Source organism: Notothenia coriiceps, unplaced genomic scaffold, assembly GCF_000735185.1.
Source record: "Notothenia coriiceps isolate Sejong01 unplaced genomic scaffold, NC01 NC01_scaffold00000288, whole genome shotgun sequence".
NCBI lineage: Eukaryota > Metazoa > Chordata > Actinopteri > Perciformes > Nototheniidae > Notothenia > Notothenia coriiceps.
The window spans coordinates 43755-64844 of NW_011332989.1; the positions used below are offsets into that span (position 1 = coordinate 43755).

The window sequence follows — 21090 nt, forward strand, 5'->3', positions numbered from 1 at the left end:
ACCCACCCCCCCAGAAAAAGCATCTTACACTGGAGCTCTATTTAAAAGGCAGAGAATAGATGGGAATCTTTGACAATGGCGTGCTGGACACAGTTGAGTGAGCATCTCCCCTCTCTCACTATGAACCCCCGGATCCACTGCTGCACAGCACAATGCCCCTCTTTCACCCCCCGCCTTTACTCCTGTACCACGTGGAGAATTGGATAAAAGAGGGAGAGAGAGAGAGAAAAGTGGGAGGGGGTGGACGAGAAGGGGGGCCATATTTAAGTAGGTGTCTCAGATTATACATATATCCACTCGGAGGCATGCGTAAGAAGGGCGTTATTTGATTTGGGGGGTGAAATTACATGTTTAGGGTTTGGAGTGTTCATTAAAATATCTCACTTCATCCAATTTCATCATCACTTGGAAAATAACCTGAAAGTAAAGTCCAAATTTACATGCAGTAAAGTAACTTGCCACAGAATAAAAATGCTAATTGAATATGTTTACCCTTATAACAAGTGCTTAGCCCGAGTTGAATGCAATCATAACCAGAGGTGGAATATACTCAGATCTTGTACTAAAGTAAAAGTAGAAGTACCAAGGCGTAGGAATACTCATACTCATGTTACAATGAAATAACCTCTATTCAAAAATGTTATTCAAGTAAAAGCATAAAGTATTGGCATCTAAATATACTTGAAGTTTCAAAAGTAAAAGTACTCATTATGGAGATTGGCACATTTAAGGATACTATATTGTTTTGATTAAATGTTCTTAGGTACTTACACCACTCATAAGAAAAAGTTATCTATTTACACATTTTAAAATCTTCGTATAAATTGAATGTGTCAAGATTTTACAGTTGAGAGTCTGAGTGGTAATCAGCCAATCAGAATACAGTATTCATTTAGCGTCACCTGCCGAGTGAAGAGCTAACTGGTAGGTTTGTAGCTAATCTCCCGAAATTTACTTAAATTCGCCTTTAAAGTGTCCGCACAAGTTTATCAATATATACTTTAAGATGTCAAAGTAGTTCTCTTTAAAACCAGCGGTTAAACAAAACGCGGAGATAGCTGTTAACTAACTGAGCATATCAAATTACCTGCTATCATGCTAATGCTAACATTTAATGGCAGTTGACGTAACATTAAGCTAGCGAATTAAGCTAAGCTACATTGCTACATACTCCTTCACGCAGCAAGGTTTTGGGGAATATATTATTTCATTTGCTAGTAGTAACCCATTTTCTCATTGATCATTTGAAATAGATAAGTTGTCCAAAGTAAAACTTGGAGGCAAATGTTCTAACAATAAACATGGACTAAATATTACAATGTATGTACACAAAGGTGTAAACAGTGTTTTAAGTATATAATGTTAAGTGTCGAAACTCCTATGTCCTAAGGGATGTCCCTAAGCCTAATGATCAGAAAGGAAAACCCCCAAAAATGTATGAAATAGCAAAAGTCATTCAATGTTCACACACACACTTAACTTTGTAAACCTACCTGGTTATTCTGTTACCAAATGTTATCAAATTGGTTCTTGAATTTGTAAAACCTCTTTCAATATAATACCAAAGAGTGTGTGTCACATAGCCTTAGACCTGATATAGCATTAGACTATTTTTTTATTTGCTTTACCTCGATATTGTTAAGGTCTTTTAAAATCAATTGTATGTAATTGCTTGATATAACTTTCCGTTAATGACTTGCCTATTGCTTTGAGCTCCATTAATGACATGTTACTGTTCTTCTCACAGTCGGGGCCATGTCTTTCTGCGATGACACGCTCCTGTGTAACTTCCCAAAGTGTCGCACCAAGCTGGGCGGCTTTGCCTGGGTCACAGCTTGCTCGCATGTCTTCTGTGATCAACACGGGTCCGGTGAGTTCAGCCGCTCCCCCGCCATCTGCCCGGCCTGCTCCTCTGCGCTGTCAGGGAAGCTGGACATTGTGAGGACAGAGCTGTCGCCATCTGAGGAGTACAAAGCCATGGTGCTGGCAGGTCTGCGACCAGATGTGATTCTGGACATCAGCGCCCGAGCTCTGGCCTTCTGGAGCTATCAGGTCAAATATAATCCTGTTTGTATGTATGGGAACATCACTGTAATTGTGAGTCTTGTAATGTAGTTGGTTACCAGTCGGGTTGTCTTGTAATTCCCTTGTCTTTGTAAGCAGGTCCATCAGGAGCGCATGTTTCAAGAGTACAGTCTGTCTCGAGCGGAGGCCCAGCTGAAGCAGATGGATAAAGTGGTGACACAGCAGAACCAAAGCAGAGAGGTGGAGCTCTCCGGCATGAGGGGGGAAATCGCGTCCCTGAAAAAAGTAAACCAACTCAAGTGTAGATTTATAACAACACAAATGAAGTTGAAATTGACCTTAATATGACTGTCAATCCTCTTAGGGTGAACATTAAGGATACCACTCTTGTTCTTTCAGGTGATGGAGGAGTATAAAAGGAAGTACAGCGAGGTTTCTGAGAGGCTGATGGAGAGAAACAGGCAGTACCAGAAACTGCAGGGGCTGTACGACTCTCTGAGGCTGCGTAACATGGTGGTGGGTGCGGGGGACAGAGACATGCTGCCACAACCAGGACGGAACGACTATAACATCGGTAAGAACTTGAGATTTATGTTAAAGTTTTAGGTTAAGTCGTAATCTATTTGTTCAGGACATAAATTGAGGTTTTGCAGTAAGAGGTGGGTATGGTTTGTAGGAGTTTACAAACAATCAGGCCACAAACGTTGTCCTTCCATATACTCTAACATTTAAAAGTGTTTTGCTTTCGTCATACTTCTCCCACTTCCACGGTTATTGTTTTTTTTTATTTGGAAAAACATTAAGACACTGGCTTTCCATCAATGTTATCAAGTATTTAATTACAAAATACTTGAATTAATATACAATTCCAATGTTAGCAACAATATTGGCACCAACTTATTGTCGGAAATGATTTGCCAGCAATGTTGATAATCAGCTATTCATTTCAGAAATTGAACAGGCAGAAATGGTGAAAGATGAAAAATGTCGACTGTAGTCGGACAAAACAAATAATAGGATGACAACAACAAGCTGTAAAGTTAACCGTTTCCTACATTTGCTAGTGTAAATGGCAAACACGGATTCATCCACAAGGAAATAATCGTTTCTCACAGTCCAAATCAATGAGTTTGTCAGGAAAATCTTGCTTTTATTAAATCAGTTGTCACATCAGAACTGACGAATGACAAGAGGAAGGAAGCAGAGAGAGAATGATGTTAAAAGGAAAGACAAAGGGAAACCCAGCTGTAGGTGTTTTGTGGAGAAGTGGTCATTAAGGAAAAAACAGTAGGAACCGATTGTCAATGTAAAGGAATTTCAAACCGGCATAACAATGAGAAACATCCGTCAACCCCCATTTGTGTGGCGCAGGCGTGGCTCGGCAGGGAACTCCCCAGAGGAGCCCACAGTTCCTCTCCGTGGCCCCCGGTGGGGACGGGCGGTTCTTCTCCTGCCTGGAGGCTGACGGAGCAAAAAACTTCTTCCAGTACAGCTCCCCCGCCAGGGAGAGAGGCCGTCCCTACATCAACAAGCACTGAGACAGCCACAACTGTTGAACTTAACTCCACTTGTTTAAAAATGCTAAGTTGTTCTAATATTTATTTCTGTTGGCAGTGTTTGCCCTGAGTGCATTTTTGTCGTTTTTTTTCTGTGATTTTGAACTAAACTAGGAGCGAAATCCTATATTCAACCTTCTAAAAAGTGTGTTAAGGAGACAAGTACTTGGCAAGACATAGTAAAAACAACATAAACTGTTTCCTGCCTTGCAGTCCTCTTTGTTATCTTTCCACCAGATTCCACCAGTTCAAATGAGAAAGAGCTTTACCTGCTTCTAGTCGGAAAAACCTACAAATTGATCAAAAGTAGAAGAAGTAGTTGAGCCGTATCTAAGTAAAGAAAATGGGTGGCTTTTAAAACTAAGAAAAAAAAAGTCCAAAGAAATGAAATCAAACATGTTCCTGAAGTGATACAGTGCATATAATGCTACTAAATGAATAACAGTAGGTGGTCTATCATGCAAACACTAATGGTTGTTGTTGATTGGAAGCATAAGGAGACCCACTGAGGTCTAGACTTGAATATTTAGGGTAATGGGGCGGTTTCTCTTGCATAACGAACAACCAAATCGTTCAGTATGCTGGTTAACCAAGGTCGCATCAAGAAGGGACATATTTATAATTATTCTTTTTTAACAATGACATGATTATCATTGTAGTGAAACGTTGGCTTTTTTAACATAAGACATTTTGACATATCTAAGTTGGTAAGACACAGGTGTAAATAGACTTTCTCTGTGTGTGTGTCTCTCTCTCTCGCTCTCTCTCTCTCTCGTGTCTCTCTCTCTCTCTCGTGTCTCTCTCTGTTTGTCTCTCTCTCATCTCTGTGTGTCTCTCTCTCTCTCTCTCTCTCTCGTCTCTCTGTGTGTCTCTCTCTCTCTCGTGTCTCTCTCTGTTTGTCTCTCTCTCATCTCTGTGTGTCTCTCTCTTTCTCTCGTCTCTCTGTGTGTCTCTCTCTTTCTCTCGTCTCTCTGTGTGTCTCTCTCTCGTCTCGCTGTGTCTCTCTCTCTCGTGTCTCTCTGTGTTTGTCTCTCTCTCTCTCGTCTCGCTGTGTCTCTCTCTCTCGTGTCTCTCTGTGTTTGTCTCTCTCTCTCTCGTCTCGCTGTGTGTCTCTCTCTCTCTCGTGTCTCTCTGTGTTTGTCTCTCTCTCGTCTCTGTGTCTCTCTCTCTCTCGCGTCTCTCCATTTTAAAGACCTAGTATTGTGCACACAACTGAATTGAATAGAGCTGAACCATAGGATATGTTCCTTCATACACCTGTTCTTTTCCTACTGAGAAGTGCCAAAGTGTCTGCCAGTAAAAAGATATTTCTTCAAATAACGAATTACCATTATAGTCAATTATTTCTTTACATACATTTTTGGGGACTCCGATGCTGTTTTAAAACAACACGTAAACAACATATAACCGGTAAAATGATTTGCTCAGGGTAAAGTCTGACATCATAATAATCATCAAATGTTCATTCATTTACAAAAAAAGATCTCCGTATTGTCTCCACAACAAGAGAGTATAAAAAAAGAATATTTATAAATATAAACAAAGCGTCTATCTAAAGACAAAGTAACAGGGTGACCTCTATTTACAAAACAACACATAAAACAGGCACGAACTTTGAAATATTAACACGTCCACAATCATCAGAACTTCAAAAATCCAGAAAAAAAAACGATTGGTCCTCTTGCTGCGCTTCCTGCTGCGGGTGCATCTCATTCGCTCTGGCGCGTGTAGCTCACGGAGGCGGCGATCTGACTTTGGACGTTTTGTTTCTTGCCGTTGACGATGAGGAGCAGCGGAGAGTCCACTCGGATACTTCTGAAGTCAAACGACTGCGGAGAGAGGAAATGTGAAAGTGAGACCTTTTAGAACGACATGTATCGATACAGTTTGAACTCTACACGTCGTGAGACACTGACCTCATCTTTATGCGTTATGCCGTTTCGTTTGAGCTGCGGTTCAGGAATGACTACAGTGTCTCCGATCAGGACGCCCCAACTGTTCGCTGTGTTGTAAACCATCACCACGATGCACGACTGCTCGCTGTCCACCATGCCAAACGTACTGGAGGGGAGAAAGGGCCAACATTTCACCAACTGCTCTCAAAACCAAGTGATCTATTAATGAGAAATGAAGCTGCACTCACAAAGCCATGCGACCCTCAGAAGCCAGGCTGAACACCACCTTCCCCAGGGCGGCCACCCCGGCGTTGAGACCGTGCGTGAGGGAGGAAAGAGTCCGGGGCCCCAGGCTGCCGACGCGACCAGTCGGGGATCGGAACTGAGGCGAGGAGCAGGGGCCCAGCGCCGACGTGTGGAGGTTAGAGAGCATCGTCCTTAACCTGCGCGCCTTCACCTTCCCCTGAGGAGAGGCAGAGACCGGAGGTCAGGGGCAAGACAAGAAATATACATGTGCTTTGCTGACACCTAGTGGTAGAAAAGTGTAGTCTTCTTCGAGCTGTCATTTCAGTGTTCATTCCCTCCCACGTTGATGTAGAATGCTCCATTATTTAAATTAAACATTTATAGTAACTTCATTTCAATGTTAAACTGAGGTTTTGATTTTCTAATGGTTTCATGGTAAATCATATAGGAAGAAAATTGATTAATTGATAACCATTTTGAATACGTTAAAAAACTTTGAAGCAAAAAGTGCAAAACATCGCTGGGTTCCAGCTTCTCGAGCAGCTTCTATCTGCTGGTTTTCTTATTCTGCTATTCCCGTAATGCATTTTTCTCCATACCTTGTTCTGTATGAGTTCTGTGACTTTCCGCAGATACTCCAGCAGCTGCTTCTCTCTCCCCCGAGCATCCTCCCAGCCCGGGTCCAGCGCCGCAGCTCGGGTGTAGCCGTCCAGCGCAGACCCGAACATCTCCTCGTACTGGAAGAGAGTGGCGCGGTTGTAATGCAGCTCAGGATAACACGAGGCAGCTCTGTCCACTTTCTCCTGCAAACGAGGAGGAGAGGATGAAAACGTTAGCGCGAGAAGTGTCCATAGATTTGATCAAACAGGCCTAGAGCTCAGCACTCACCGATTGTGCATAGGCACTCATAGCTTGTTGAGACAACTGTGGTTTCTGTCCGCTGGTGAAAAACAGGGACACGTTGGCATTTCCCAGGATGTCTGTCGAAACAAGAACTCATTTTAGCTAGGGATGCCAGAAACTGACCATGATCAAAATCGAAAATCGGACAGCCCTGGCAAATAATAATCGATTATTCGACCCCCGCCGCCGCGCCACCCCCCCACCCGCGGGAGGAAAAAAAAAAACTTTTGCACTTGTCAGTTTGAAGTAGTTCCACGAGGAAATCTTCTTTCCTTTGTTCATCTTTAGTTGTGTTCTCACTCCAATAAATCAATCGCACGTCTGACGGAGAGGGGGGGGGGCGGGGGCGGTGTGTAGCAGCGCAGCGAAGGGCTGCAGCAGTCTGCGCAGCGAAGGGCTGCAGTAGTCTGCGCAGCTTGTGCTGCTGGCTTCCTCCAAGTTTACAGTAAAACAAACTGGTGGTGTGACCAATGGCCATTTACAATTATTAATACTATTACTATTATTAGCATTAGTCTATATTTTGGTTGAAAATAAGCCAGGAAAAAAACAAAAAACATAAATAATAATAAAAAAATCTATAAATAAAATCGAATTTGAAAAAAAAAAAAATGTGATTATGGAGATTGTAACGAATATTTGAATAATCGATGGCATCCCTACATCCCTAATTTTAGCATACATTAGTTTTCTCTCCTCCCTGCTGAATAGTGGAACCCAGACGCTCTACTCACACCAGGAGGTTCCGTCAGTGACGTCCAGCTGGACCGCTTCTCGGGCCAGGACCACGCTGTCCATCACGTGCTTGTTGTGTACGTCGCTGTTCGCCGTCGGCACCTGCCTCAGAACCATCGACAGGTTGCGTAGCGACACTTTGTTCTGACTCTACACAGGGGGAAGATAAAGAGTAAGGAACAGGAGTTAATACGTTAACCATACATGGAGAGATAGGGATAACTCCACAGGAGTTCTATTCATTCAGAAACAACCAAACACAATTATACTGCTTGCATTAGTGCCAGAAATTCTAACTTTTGAAGTACCTTGTGTATTACTGATTTGACTTTATGACTGTAAATCATAAAGGGGTTTCTTGTATTATGGCTTATTATGTATGAAAGCAAAGGGGACAGAATGGAAATGTATGCCTCTCTGAGTTGAAGACATGACCTCCTCTCTTTCCGTCTTTAATGTACCTGTTGCAAGGCTCCTGTGAAGCAGTTCTTGGCCCCAGTCAGGTCTCCCTTCTTCCAGTACTGCTCCCCCAGTGTGTTCCAGCCCTCCACCAGGCCGGGCTCCAGCTTCACGGCGCGGGAAAGGCACTCTTCGGCTACGGCGTTGAAGTCAGGTGACACGTTCAGGCACCTGCCCTTCTGCAGCAGGAACTCTACTTTGTGTTTTAACTGATCTGTGGGTGTTCGTTAACACAGAGGTACAGCGGGTGTGAATTAAAGTCTGGAAATTAAAAGGTCCAAGTGCTTTTGTGTAAATATAACCCTTACCTTCTTTTTCCTCCAGCTTCTTCAGTGTCTTTTCCATCTCCTGTGCGACATCATTTTGTTTCCTCCCAGCTTCCTCCACACTGTGAGTCTCAAAATAGTGTTCTCTGAAATTATACAGGTCATCCACCAGCTCCTGTCATGCCAGGAAAAAAGATTGTAAATTCTTGACAGCAGTTAAAAATAGACCAAAGGCCCAGTTCTCTGCCTGCAGTGCAGTATTGAGTTAGAAAAAACCGTCTTCTTTTATTTAATAAGTTGGGGGGGCTATATTGCATAAAATAATATACCTGTAATTAACTAACCAATCCAAATTCAGTTGTAAACATCAATACATTCAAATGTAAGTGTATTAAGTTATCAAAATACAGGAAACCTGCCATACAAACTGGGAACAAAAGATGGCCATAACCAGACAAAGAGGCTCTCATGACAGACGCTTTAGAGTTGCATTATGGGAATTGTAGGATGCAGTTGTCTCGGTGCTTGACCCACATAAGAGTCAGATCCTTTGGTTTTGTGAAGCTTAGAGGAACTGTAATTCTCAAATTATTGAGTATCCCCAAATTAACAACGGCCAAATTATAGTTTTATAGAATTATTTTGTTGAGATGAATGTTAATGATGGGCATTTGTAAAAGGGGAAACGATCTGTGCACCTGCCGTTGGACTCATGGTGTCTAACACAGGTTATTGATAAAGGATGATTAGGATTAATAACACATCTGTAGAGTCCATCCTTGTTGCATTAAGTCTAAAGTAACACTGACAAACTGGTGACTCAGCAAGAAGTGGATAGATAAGCTAATAATGCACATTAGTCTGGTATCTGACTATCAAATAGGGTGACTGTAAAGCATATTCAACACGTAGAATAACATAAAACTGCACTCATACACCTGACGTAGTATTTTAAGTAAAGGAAAAAAACTAGACAAGGTATGTTCGCATCGCAGTTGTTATAGTAACAAGATGTCAAGCTAGCAAATTGAGATGCACACACAAGAAAACACGCCGAGATCCCGAGAAGTCAACCAAACAATAAGGCTTAGACACTTAGTGGATTTAAATATGAGTCTTATATTGTTGAAATAAATTACCGTCAACATTTGCAGCTCGTTTTTCTCTTTTACAGGCTCTCCACTCTTCTCCTCCTCCGCCATCTTTTCGTTAGCAGAAAAAAAAGGCAGTTAGAAAAAAACAAAAAAGGCTGTTGGCAAATTGAGCAGCGACGAAAAAAAATTATTAAAAAATACGAAACAAGTATTTAGTCCAAGGTTATACAAATCAGATGATGACAGGAAACATTTATCTACCCAAATTGCACGAAAACAATGTATTTTAGCGCAAAGGAAATAGGCTTTTAATTTCACCTATAACGGAAGTTAGACAAAGTTAGACAAGTCCGTCTCTGAAATGAACCCGACGGGAATATATATGTTGTATTGGCGAAAATAAAGCTTTGAGTAAATGTTTGTAAAGGTATAATAATGTATGTATTTGTGGAATTCTTCACTTAATGATTTAAAGGGCTGTATGAACTTATTTAGGTTTAGGAAAATGTAAAAAGAACGATTAATTAGACAGTGTTGTGTTGACCTGTTTTGCTGATGGTGGATTGTTGTGTTGACTTTTGTGATTTTGGTTCCATATTACTGTAAGTTTTTTTAAGCAGCTGTGACTGACAGATTTTTATTTATTTATTGATTTTAATAAGGGGGCAGGTACAACTAAATGTTCTTCTCCCTTCTCCTTTTCATTATTGACTGCCGGAACGTTTCTCACTCACGTTGCTGGTACGACACTTTCCCGCCTTGGACCATACATTATTTGCTCGCAACAAGGCGGGCCAGTGTTCCAACTTTAGTCTAAACACTGTTCATTGTGACAGGTGTCGGTGCATTTAATATCGTTGGTTTCTGCTGGTGATGTCGGACACATGGAGCAGCATCCAGGCGCACAAGAAGCAGCTGGACTCTCTGCGGGAGAGGCTGCAGCGGCGGCGGAAAGACACGGCGCTGTCCTCCGGTAAGATCTCACCACGGAGCCTCTGTACTAGCCCCAGGGCTGCACATACACATTGTGCTTGTTATTGGGTCATCGATTGAGTATTTTTCCGACAAGTTAACTAATTATAGTCTATAAATGGTCCATGATAAAGAAAAATGTGCATGTTTTGTTTAGCGAGGCTACAATACCTTCTTAAAATGTCCTTGTTGCAGAGTTTGTTAGAAAAAGTGTTGGGGTCACTTTTTTCATATTTAAAAACTACGACTGCGCTCCTGCAAACAATACATGCATACTGTATAAACATAATACATGCTTAAAATACTTTTTTGACAACTAAAGCAGTAACTATGCTACGCTGCTGCAAAGCTATTCTCTAATAAGTTATTACTGATATTAAACGTGTCACATGTACAAATTGCACCAATTGGTTTTACAGAAACACACGCAAACAGTGTACAATTCTTAGTGCACGATATTTTCAGAACATTTTAAAGGGGTCATTTCCAAAACATGTCCCCAGTATAACTCACGAGTATGCAACCTTAATCACTTGTTGAATTGCTACACTGAACGTTTTGCTTAACGGTTAATTGGGGTAAAGATATTTAGGGCTGCAACTAACGATTCAATTCATTATTGATTATACATTAGATTAATGGACTTACCTTTTCGTCAAGATAATTACAGAAAATAGGGAAACACGTCCATACTAGTTTGTCCTGTTTAAGGTGATGTCTGTCTTAAACCCACAAATAATGAATATTATGTATAACAGAAAAAGCTGTAATTCTGCATATTTAGGGATAACACATTTTTCTGTAGATCTACTAATCGACTAATTGACTAATTTAACAGAAATCTTTTGGGACCTGGAATTTAACAAAACACGACTGCTCAGTTATGTCAGACTATGAATATAAGATAACTAAATTATCTTAAAACCTTTTTCCAGTACACATAAAAAATGTCTGTAAGTAAGGATGTGATGTTGTCTCCACCAGACAGTGGAACCAGTGCGGAAGGTTCCACAGCCAGGAGTGACAGCCCGGCTCCGCCAGCTGCCCCCCCCTCTCAGGAGGAGACGGAGAGACCACCGGACCCTGAGCTGGAGAAGAGGCTGCTGGCGTATCTCTCTGATCTGAGTCTTCCAATGCCAACAGACTCCCTCGCCATCACAAATGAACTCAGTGTGAGTCTCTAAGTAAAGAAATGCTTGTGAAAATAGGTTTAGTTCTGTACCATATAAACCAGGGGTTCCCAACCTTCCCAAGGCTAATTGTATGTAACAGCCTGAACAAATAATAGAACAATATGCATCCAAAACATATTAACATAGTTTAAAACCAGGATACAATTAAAACAAATTAGGACCACTGTACACATATTGATATAACTGAAATGTCAGTGAGACCCCTGGGCAGCAATAATCACGTCATACCGGGACGTTCGTTCCGGTGCACTCCGACAGCATTTAGCACTACATCGAGATTAAGATTAAACTGTTCTTGGTAATTTGAAAACAAATGCCGTTGTTGGACACACACAAACACACCGAACATACACACACACACAGCGGAGCTGAGCAGAGCACATACACACACATCATGCGCCTTTGTGACCGGACATTTCCTTCATACAACGAGTAATAGGGGGAATAATCGGGCCGTTCGATGTGTGTGTGTAGAGGTGTGTGTGGTTGAAACGTTGCTACGTTTCAACCACACACACCTCTACACACACTCCTGCATTGGGGAACACAGTGAAGGTGGTGTGTACGCGCTGGTGCTGCACTTCTCAGAGGCTGCCTCTGATGCTGCAGCCATTTCATGAAGTGAAGGAGGCTTTACAAATAAAAAAAATAGCTCTACACCCCTGGCCACAATGTCCTTAAAATGAAGTCCGAGTTCGAAATATATCTCAAATAATGTTTGCACTGCCATTCCCCCACAAACATAACAGTCTGCGATTAAACGGTTGTCTCCTGTGTGCTCCACTTCTTATTGGCACACCACCTGTAACTTTATCTGCGCACGAGAGGCTGAGACCTTATGCTAACCAATTTTGATTTATTTTGTATGATTTGGATGAAATAATATGACTGGTATAAATAAAAATAAAAAAATTAATTGAATTGTTTTGATAAAATATTTGTATATATTTATAATTCTGCAAATATTACGATAAACTCACAGCTATTTCGCGGCCCGGCAGTAACACGGGGGTTGGGGACCCCTGATATAAACAACTTCATGCTTTTAATGATTGTGTTTTTACAGTCTGAATCCACAGTCAGTCATGGGAGCATCCAGAGTCTCCTGCTTAAATTCTCAGCTCAGGAGCTCATCGAGGTCCGTCAGCCCGCCTCGGCCTCTTCCTCCTCAGCTTCCTCTCCCTCCATCGTGGCGTCAGTGGACCACACAAAGCTATGGGCTATGATCGGGACGGGGGCTGGAGCCCGGCGACCGGGAGTCAAGAGGAAAACGGAGGATCCAACGCACCACAAGAGAACTCCCGGTCTGTCGCCCGCCCTTCAGCGCTCGACTTCTCCTCCGCACTCCGCCTTCAGCTCGGTGACGCCGGCGGCCTCCACACAGCAGGCGGGGCCCTCGGCCTCAGGGAGCGGGGCCGACAAGAAGGGCCGGAACAGTAAAAGCCAGTCGTCTCACTTGGACATGGAGATAGAGAGCCTCCTGAACCAACAGTCAACTAAAGAGCAGCAGAGCAAGAAGGTAGGTGTCTCTTAGAGCTACCAGAATCATTGTAGAGTTAAATATATACGTCAAAGCGAGTCCTAGAAGTTTGATTGCTGATATGTTGTCGGGTTTTTTTTTGTGTGTAGGTGAGCAGAGAGATCCTGGAGCTGCTGAATGCCAGCACAGCGAAGGAGCAGTCCATCGTGGAAAAGTTCCGGTCACGCGGCCGAGCCCAGGTCCAAGAGTTCTGCGACCACGGGACCAAAGAGGAGTGTGGGCGCTCCGGAGACACACCGCAGCCCTGCACCAAGTTACACTTCCGGTCAGTGTTCCTTCCTCTGCATACTATAAACACCTTTCTTATCTCTATTCATATGTCACCACGCGTGATACAATCCTTTTATCAGGATTCTGTTCAAAGCATTCAGCTGTTTTTCATCCATGTTTTTTCTGCCATCTACTTGTATTTTCTATAAGAGAAATACTCTCATTGGCCTGAAGAGGTCACTATAATCAAGGTGTAACAGACTACTTGTATTAGAAACACCAACACTTACTTAAAACCTATTAAACAAACTGATACCTTGTTTAAGCATTCACAAGAAAGTTTGGGATAGAAATTGCAAAGTTCTGATTTAAAACTTTGCTGACATTTGCGCAGGGTCAAATATTTATATTTTCTTTCCTGTGTTTACATTTTTGTGCGTTTTTATGGCTGTTTAGTCCAACCTGAAGTCATATGGAAAGAGTGTTTATGCAGCCGGTTTACTTTGTGACGCGTGTTGTTCTCCACAGTCGCATCATCAACAAGCACACGGACGAGAGCCTGGGCGACTGCTCCTTCCTCAACACGTGCTTCCACATGGACACCTGCAAATACGTCCACTATGAGATCGACAGCCCTCCAGACACAGAGGGGGGGCTCATGGGGCTCCAGGGTGGAAGCACGGAGCTGGGCCTGTGTGGAGGGGACGCCGACAACTCCGAGGGCAAACTGTTCCCCTCGCAGGTGAGGAAGAGAGAGGTGGGATGAGGGAGGAAGATGGGGTGAGGACAGCAGGACTAACAGAGATTGTGTTTCCTTTGCGCAGTGGATCTGCTGCGATATCCGCTTCCTGGACGTCTCCATCCTCGGGAAGTTTGCCGTGGTGATGGCCGACCCCCCGTGGGACATCCACATGGAGCTGCCCTACGGGACGCTGACTGACGACGAGATGAGGAAGCTCCACATCCCCCTGCTGCAGGACGACGGCTTCCTCTTCCTCTGGGTCACCGGCAGGTAGCCAGGATCCTCGAGTGTCGTGATGTCCTTGAACTAAACGCTAACTCACCTGGTCCAAACACCTTTTACTCTTGTCTTCAGCTTTTACCCCTGGAAACAATATATCATCTTTTTTTTTTTTTTAATGGTAGCCGACAAAAAGCTGTAGGATATTCCCATTGTGAAAGTGTCCCCGCCCCCAAAACGCCTTTCTCCACCGAATGTACGAGTATACGTGGGATTTATCATGTCTTACAATGCGTAGAACACAAAGTCTTTTTTTCTACAGTTTTTCGACATTGAAAAACATTTATCCAGATCAAATTGTGTCTGCTCCAACTCATCCTCTGCACGTCTTCTCCTCTCTCAAGGGCGATGGAGCTGGGCAGAGAGTGTCTCAGTCTGTGGGGGTGAGTCTTGAAGTTTAGAAAATGCTCAATTGTATCCGTTATCTTAAGGTTGTGAAAAACATTAATTGATTCCGTTATCATATTTGTTTGTTGTCTCATTGAGTCGCTAGATGCTAACTGTTTGTGTTATTATTTAAATGCGCTGTTCATCGACACCATTGATGGTTTAAAAAAGGACATTTATTTAAAGGACGTTTGTTTTACTCGTCATTCATAGCTAGAAAAGTCTGCTGTTAACTTTGATTTTTCGCAATTGCATCCATAGTAACAATTTAGAAGTGATTTTTTTAAAGTGCTTAAATTGTACCATCAAAGCTTGCTGCTGCTTTTTTATTCATGTGCTTATTTGCATATGTCAGCTACGATCGAGTTGACGAAATCATCTGGGTGAAGACCAACCAGCTTCAGAGAATCATCCGCACAGGGAGGACCGGCCATTGGCTGAACCACGGGAAGGAGCATTGTCTGGTGTGTTTCGTCTTCCTCTGTTCTTAGTTATCTTACAATCTGTTGATCTGCTTCTGTCAAACACTGAAGCTCAGCTTGAAGAATCTTGCCTCCAGGGGTTTCTAACTCTCGGCATGTTCCTTCTTGGTAAATAAGTCCGCCCCATAGTTAAAAAGTGTTTAATGAAATGCTACAGGCTCGTTCTTTGTTATTGCGTGTCTGAAATGTAAAAACACATTTGTTTCTCTTCAGGTGGGCGTGAAGGGAACCCCTCAGGGATTTAACCGCGGTTTGGACTGCGACGTCATTGTGGCAGAGGTAAATAAACATCTCCTCTCATACTGACTGCTTTTAATGATTTTCTCCAGCCTGTAAAAGTGACCTCAGTTGATTTTATATTCTGACTTTTCTTTTCCAGGTCCGCTCCACCAGCCACAAACCAGACGAGATCTACGGCATGATAGAGAGACTCTCTCCCGGCACGAGGAAGATCGAGCTTTTCGGGCGACCCCACAACGTCCAGCCCAACTGGTAACGCACCCTCATGTAATCTTAAGGCAGAGTATCTTAAGTTCACGGTTTGTATGTACTGATTTACCTTTTGTTCTCCTCCTCCTCCTCCTCTCCTAGGGTAACTCTTGGAAACCAGCTCGACGGCATTCACCTTCTCGATCCTGACGTCGTGGCGCGGTTTAAGAGCCGCTACCCGGACGGCGTCATCTCCAAACCCAAAAACATGTAGTCAGTGGTCACAGGTCTGGAAGAAGTTTGTCTGTATGCTGTTTTTGTTTTTTTATACAAACTCATTTCGTAAATAAATGTTGTCAACAAGATGCATTGTCTGTTCATTTTGTTTCCATCAAATATGTACTTTACTGTCTGCTGCAAAACATGACATCCATCATAAAAAAACAACGAGGACATTTGTAGTGTACATTTTTAGTTATTGTTTTTTTATTAAAGAATAAAGATACTTTTCTTTTGACGTACTGGAGATTTAAAAAACGGAAAATGGCTTATTAATCAAGGGATATATGTTACATTTCATTTTATGATTAGCGCTTACGGTTAAAGTTCGGCGAATACAGGAAAACTGTAGGAAGAAAATGATATCAAATAGGAGGTTTTTCTCTTATAATAATATAACAGTGAAAGATAAGAAATGAGTGAGCTTAAGCCAAACATTAGTGAAAAAAGAAATGCAATTGCTTTCAAAAGCGTTGTGTCACATAGCATTATTAAATGAAAAATCTCAAATCTAAAAAATCTGCAAAGTGAATCAAAAAAGGGTCGAACAGTAAAAAAAGAAGTGGTGCACTTTCTGGTTGTGTATGCTGTAAACGAGTCTCTGATTTCTTCTCTCTCATCAGTATCAAGTCTGTCAGGGCTCAACACTTAATGCAAAGATATGAAACCCAAGTCTGTTCCCGTCTGTTCTCCGGTCCCTTGTTCAAGTCATCGAGAGTTCTTTGTTGGCATTGAGCAAAGAGGGGTTAAATGCAAACTGTGGCTGTGTGTGCATAGCTTTCTAAAGGTGACGATGGATGCGCTTGTTCAGCTATCGGACGTCTGGCATGAAATGGGAGACGCACAAACTGGAGTCCCTTTTCTCTCCTCTGCGGCGCTCTGTCCTCCTCAGTAGGTGGCGTCCACTGCGTTGATGTTGCTGTCCAGCTGGTGTCGAAAAGACAGCCTGGCCTTGGTGGAGAAATAAATCTGGGAGCTCCGACTCAGGTTTCCCGCTCCTTCGCTGTCGCTGCTGCAGGAAGTCGTGGAGCACAGGCGGGGCTTCATCTCCTCGATGGGAACTGAGGCGAGGAAGATAGAGAGAGAGAGAGAGAGAGAGTGAGGCTTTTTCATGGTGTAATATCACAAAATGGCTGTTCATTTGGTCTCTATGTAGCGGTTCCTCACCTTCTGCTGGAGGGCAGTCCTTTCCCTTGCAGCGCTCTTTACAGCGCCTGTAGAAAGGAAAACACTGAAGCATCTTCACACCCATCGTAGAGAAGTCTGTAGAGAGATAGGACAGAGATATAAGGGAGATCAAACAAATGGAGCAAAAATGTATGATATGGTTGTTTTAATGCAAGAAGTCCCCTTTGAGAATGACAATCTAAACCAGGGGTGTCCAAACTACGATTTTGAATCGGCCGAAAGCCATTTTGAATCGGCCCTCAGCAAATTGTGTTAAAAGGCCCACTTTTCAAATAAATTCAGTCAATTAAAGCTGAAAACAAATTTTAGTTGATACTACTGGATTAACAACGTGTCACATGTTCTGAATTGACCAATCAGAATCGAGTATACAACTGCCGCCGTGTAATAATAAGTGATAATCTACCTACCTATATCCTCTTATTATAATCAATCTGAGGCTTCTGTTTTAAGGAATGAGCTGCTGACAAAATAAATGAAACCCTCTGGAGAGCTGTGATGTAGGCTGTTGTTTTTATTAAAGCATATTCAAGTATCGAACATAATTTAGATACATTTGATTGATTTTGCTAACTTATAACTTAATTTATGAGGCAATATATATAGGCTACCTCAACTCTAGGGAGTGGCCCAGACCTTTTGTTTATTTTTCTGTCTGTGGCCCTCGCTGAAAACAGTTTGGACCCCACTGGTCAGAAACTTTCTTTGAAATATCAAGTAAAAAGTTTGCTAAATCCAATGTTTTCCCTGTGATGGAACAGGACGTCAATGAGCGACAGAGACGTTATTAACCCTCTACTGGCAGCCAGATTACATAGAGGTCGTATGATGTATGCAAGATATGACTAACAGACTCCTGCTATTGTTTTCATTTGAATTAGTCTTTGTTTCTGAACTTCCCTCCCCTCTCTCAGGCAGCAATTGTGCTTTCTATTCAGGGGTTGGAGTTCATTTCGGTTTATCATTTCCCTGAGAATTGATATTGAGAAGTGAAAGGTGTAAATCTGCTGATTGTGCTTTGGGGTAAAAGAAGAGTTGTCTTTCTGACTATCAAACTTGTATAACTTTAACATGGTCAAACATCAATAGCCACAGAAACAGCTGCGTTGGTTACAAGACGACCACAAAGAATAAAAAATACCGAAAAGATATTATGCAGAATAACGAAAAGGACACTCAAAACTACAGAGAAACAAAAAATGACTACAATGTAACCCAAAACAACTACAAAAAGATTAAAAACAACAAATAAATGCAAGAAAATTACAAAAACTATAACGAAACAAATACTAGGAGACGCATAATAACTAAAAGATTTACAAATGAACTAAGAATCAATTTTAAAGACTGAAAAGGGAAGTGAAATGACCACGAGGAGACATAGCGTCTGAAACAAACCCCCCCCCAGAAACCCCACTTAGAGGGATAAAGCACTGAGTGCCATTGTTCATTAATCACAGATAGGAAGATTTGGAGATCTGTCAACCACTAAACGGGCGTTGCAACACACCGGAGATCACAGTGCTCGGCTGTTTTTTTCTACCCTGTTTACTTCCGATTTCTCATGCTGCTTCACTCAGTGAGTCAGTTTCATGGAGACGTGACAGCTCTCACACACACACACACACACACACACACACACACACACACACACACACACACACACACACACACACACACACACACACACACACACACACACAGAGCATTTTGAAAACAAGCCACAGAGGAGGGTTGTTTCCTTTAAGTGTCATCTCTAATTTCAGTGAATTCTCATCAGATTATTTACCATCTAATGCACCACCCTTTCTCCTTTTTACTCAGGTGTGTCCGTGAAACCCTATCCCATTTACAGACAAAGTGAATCCATTATTGTAAGGTCAATTAAAAGGTTCTGTGTGTGAAATGAGAACTCACAGTATAGCACAATGTGAAGGAAAGAGAGTCAACAGACAAACCTTCCTACAGTATAGCAATTTTCTTCTCCTATTACGCCCTAAATGCTTTACGTATAAATACCTTTTTCTCATAAATAAGAGCTCGCCAAAACACACAGCATTAAGTCCCTGGTCAGTGGGGAGGAATTTTGGCCCCAGAGCATGATTGGCTGTGGGGGTCTGGCAGCCTGGAGGAGAAAAACAACCTCAGATGGCAAAAACGCTCTCATACACAGAAGGCAGAGGCAATAGCTTTCACCAGAGAGGAGAGGTGGAGAAGGAAAGGTAATACAAATAGATGTGTGGTAGAAGAAAAGGGTCTAAAGCTGTTCCTTGACCCCATTTCTTTATGTTTTTCTCTGATTGCTCCAGCCTGCAGCACCTGAATAATCCGGTTTCACTTGCTCAATCAGCTCCCTGATGAAGCTGAGAATTGTGCAATCCTTCTGCGAAACATTAGCAAGTGGCTTTTTGCTTGAGGTTCCCATGTTTTGGAGTGCATGTTTGTGCATGTGGCCGGGAAATCTGTGTGAGAGTTAAGCAACTGACACGCGTTTACCCCAGCGTGTTCCCTGCATTTTCTCCCTTTCTAAACCTCACACAGTCCACACTCAGTCCCTTATCTGCTCTTGTAAACAATGTTAAAGCAAGCAGCAGAGCACATATGTTACAGTAATGTGATAATAATCTTCCCACAGCTCCACTTTCCCGCTGAGCTCCCCCTTCTCCACTCAGTCGGTCCCTGGGGTTTTATGGAAAAAAAGTGCAGTCTTGTGTCACTGCCCACTCCACAAAGCCTCATACAAGCCTGCCAGTGAGAATGACGCAAACACTACATTTTTGCATGTATACCTGACCAAGTGTGTCCATTAATAGCATTTTACAATCCTCATTTATTTATATTCATCACAGCCAATGGATGAAGCATTTTGAGGTGGTTCTCTCTTGTAGGGAGTTTTTGAAAGTTAATCGGGCAGTTATTGGGAGTAAAACGTATTGTTAACTTTGTTAAAACAAATGCTAGGGTTCTCTCAGATTAGCACTCCAATGTTGCAACCGTAACATGCCACTAATATAATGGGTACACATGTTTAGTAGTGTAACTGAATTGATATTGCATAGGAAACTAGAACATTGGCAGAATACAGGCCAAAATATGCCCTGGAACCGACTAGATAATGGTTGTTTTAATGACTTTTGCTACAAAATAAATTGTTAAGACGAGTGAGGAGATTAAACAGTCAATATAAGGTTTAATATTATCAGTCAGTCCGTTACAAATTAGCATAATACATGTTTTAAATCGTGGACACGACCACAAATCCGGATTACAGACAGAACACATAAAAGACCATTTTCTACTTCCAACCAAAAGTTCGATTATCCTTTCGTCCCAAGAAAAAAAATACTATATCTTCCACATTTTCTGACCCCACTGATAATTTGGCGTCAGTCCCTAACCTGGGATAGAGGATTTTTCTACACTGTTGAATATGAGAAACGAAGCTCCACCACTAGTTTTGTTATTTGTTGTTCTGTTTAACTTTAGTTGATAATTGCACTTTAAGGTGCAAAGAGTGAAGCGCCAGACAGGCTAATCCGAGCTTTCATCTACAGCACTACGCGTCACTTATCTCACCCACTTCCTAATTAAACTATCAAAGACGGTTGTTGTTTACACCATTGAAGTATATAAAGTCGAAAAAATAAATTCCTGACTTTTTAATTGCCATGTAAAGCCAGAATAATTTTTTTTTAAAGGTAAAATCCCGTTTTTTCGGGCGAATCAGTTTTGCCAATTAAACTGACAGACATGGGTAAGGAGAATGATGGGTGCGCATTCAGACGTGCACAATGAGGCTTGACAAGTGTTTTTAACAGTTTCCACTACAAAAGGCTCTGTGGCTTCTTTATGATACTCCTGACACACCTCCAAAACACCAGCCCTTAAGCTGTTTTGATAACAGAGGCTTGCAACTAGTATTATATCCTATATTTATCCCTTTATTTTGCGTCAACAGAGCTTGAAAGGTCTTATAAATACCTTATGACCTACCTGGTGAAACAGACTTGCAGAAAGTGGTTGGAAAATGGACACTAGTGATGTTTCCTTGTTGCAACACGACTATCCTCACTTCATCTGCGCCTTTTCATTCGCTTCCTTCATCCAAATGCGCTCTGATCTGTGCGTCCTTGTTTGCAGAATGGAAAGGTCTTCGTGGCGCGGAGAGACTGAACTTTAAATAGCTAATCCCCGGAGCATGCAGGGAGTG

General features: G+C 42.2%; 3 protein-coding genes across 6 annotated transcripts in view; 2 read left to right on the top strand and 1 right to left on the bottom strand.

Moving 5' to 3' along the window:
• Positions 1 to 3936, top strand: part of ccnb1ip1 (cyclin B1 interacting protein 1) — a 20635-nt gene extending 16699 nt beyond the window's left edge. The window contains exons 1-5 of one of the 2 annotated variants that reach the window (XM_010792808.1): positions 913 to 924; positions 1748 to 2052; positions 2164 to 2310; positions 2425 to 2599; positions 3397 to 3936. In XM_010792808.1, the coding sequence (XP_010791110.1) occupies positions 1756 to 2052; positions 2164 to 2310; positions 2425 to 2599; positions 3397 to 3563 (786 nt within the window). In that variant the 5' untranslated portion in view covers positions 913 to 924; positions 1748 to 1755 and the 3' untranslated portion in view covers positions 3564 to 3936. Of the gene's footprint in view, positions 1 to 912; positions 925 to 1747; positions 2053 to 2163; positions 2311 to 2424; positions 2600 to 3396 lie in introns of those variants that run through there. The other variant, XM_010792736.1, reaches the window with a different exon arrangement.
• A 495-nt stretch (positions 3937 to 4431) lies between these two features.
• Positions 4432 to 9502, bottom strand: ttc5 (tetratricopeptide repeat domain 5). 3 transcript variants are annotated; one of them, XR_800412.1, is made up of 10 exons: positions 9225 to 9502; positions 8128 to 8260; positions 7822 to 8033; positions 7360 to 7510; positions 6611 to 6702; positions 6322 to 6525; positions 5725 to 5939; positions 5498 to 5642; positions 4757 to 5410; positions 4432 to 4487 (listed from the first exon to the last, which is right to left on the bottom strand). XR_800412.1 is itself a non-coding variant. In XM_010793127.1 (9 exons), exons 1-9 carry the CDS (start codon positions 9285 to 9287, stop codon positions 5291 to 5293), a joined length of 1335 nt encoding a protein of 444 aa, XP_010791429.1. In that variant the 5' UTR covers positions 9288 to 9502; the 3' UTR covers positions 4685 to 5290. The 3 variants fall into 3 exon arrangements, 1 of the variants encoding a protein (XP_010791429.1); XR_800420.1 differs by lacking the exon at positions 4432 to 4487 and adding an exon at positions 4606 to 4672; XM_010793127.1 differs by lacking the exon at positions 4432 to 4487 and having other exon boundaries at positions 4685 to 5410.
• Positions 9503 to 9908: 406 nt separating this feature from the next.
• On the top strand, positions 9909 to 15778 carry mettl3 (methyltransferase like 3). Its single transcript, XM_010793322.1, has 11 exons — positions 9909 to 10152; positions 11136 to 11323; positions 12411 to 12863; positions 12974 to 13149; positions 13623 to 13836; positions 13919 to 14106; positions 14460 to 14498; positions 14858 to 14966; positions 15198 to 15263; positions 15364 to 15476; positions 15576 to 15778. Exons 1-11 carry the CDS (start codon positions 10053 to 10055, stop codon positions 15685 to 15687), a joined length of 1758 nt encoding a protein of 585 aa, XP_010791624.1. The 5' UTR covers positions 9909 to 10052; the 3' UTR covers positions 15688 to 15778.
• Positions 15779 to 21090: the final 5312 nt, after the last annotated feature.

Bases quoted from the DNA above. Each gene is read 5' to 3' on its own strand.
- mettl3 (XM_010793322.1), top strand. From the start codon at position 10,053: ATGTCGGACACATGGAGCAGCATCCAGGCGCACAAGAAGCAGCTGGAC. The intron at 11,324-12,410 runs GTGAGTCTCTAA...GTGTTTTTACAG, and splicing joins CCATCACAAATGAACTCAGT to TCTGAATCCACAGTCAGTCA. The intron at 14,499-14,857 runs GTGAGTCTTGAA...TGCATATGTCAG, and splicing joins GAGTGTCTCAGTCTGTGGGG to CTACGATCGAGTTGACGAAA.
- ttc5 (XM_010793127.1), bottom strand. From the start codon at position 9,287: ATGGCGGAGGAGGAGAAGAGTGGAGAGCCTGTAAAAGAGAAAAACGAG. The intron at 8,034-8,127 runs GTAAGGGTTATA...GAACACCCACAG, and splicing joins GAAGCTGGAGGAAAAAGAAG to ATCAGTTAAAACACAAAGTA. The intron at 6,526-6,610 runs GTGAGTGCTGAG...CCTCGTTTGCAG, and splicing joins TGAGTGCCTATGCACAATCG to GAGAAAGTGGACAGAGCTGC.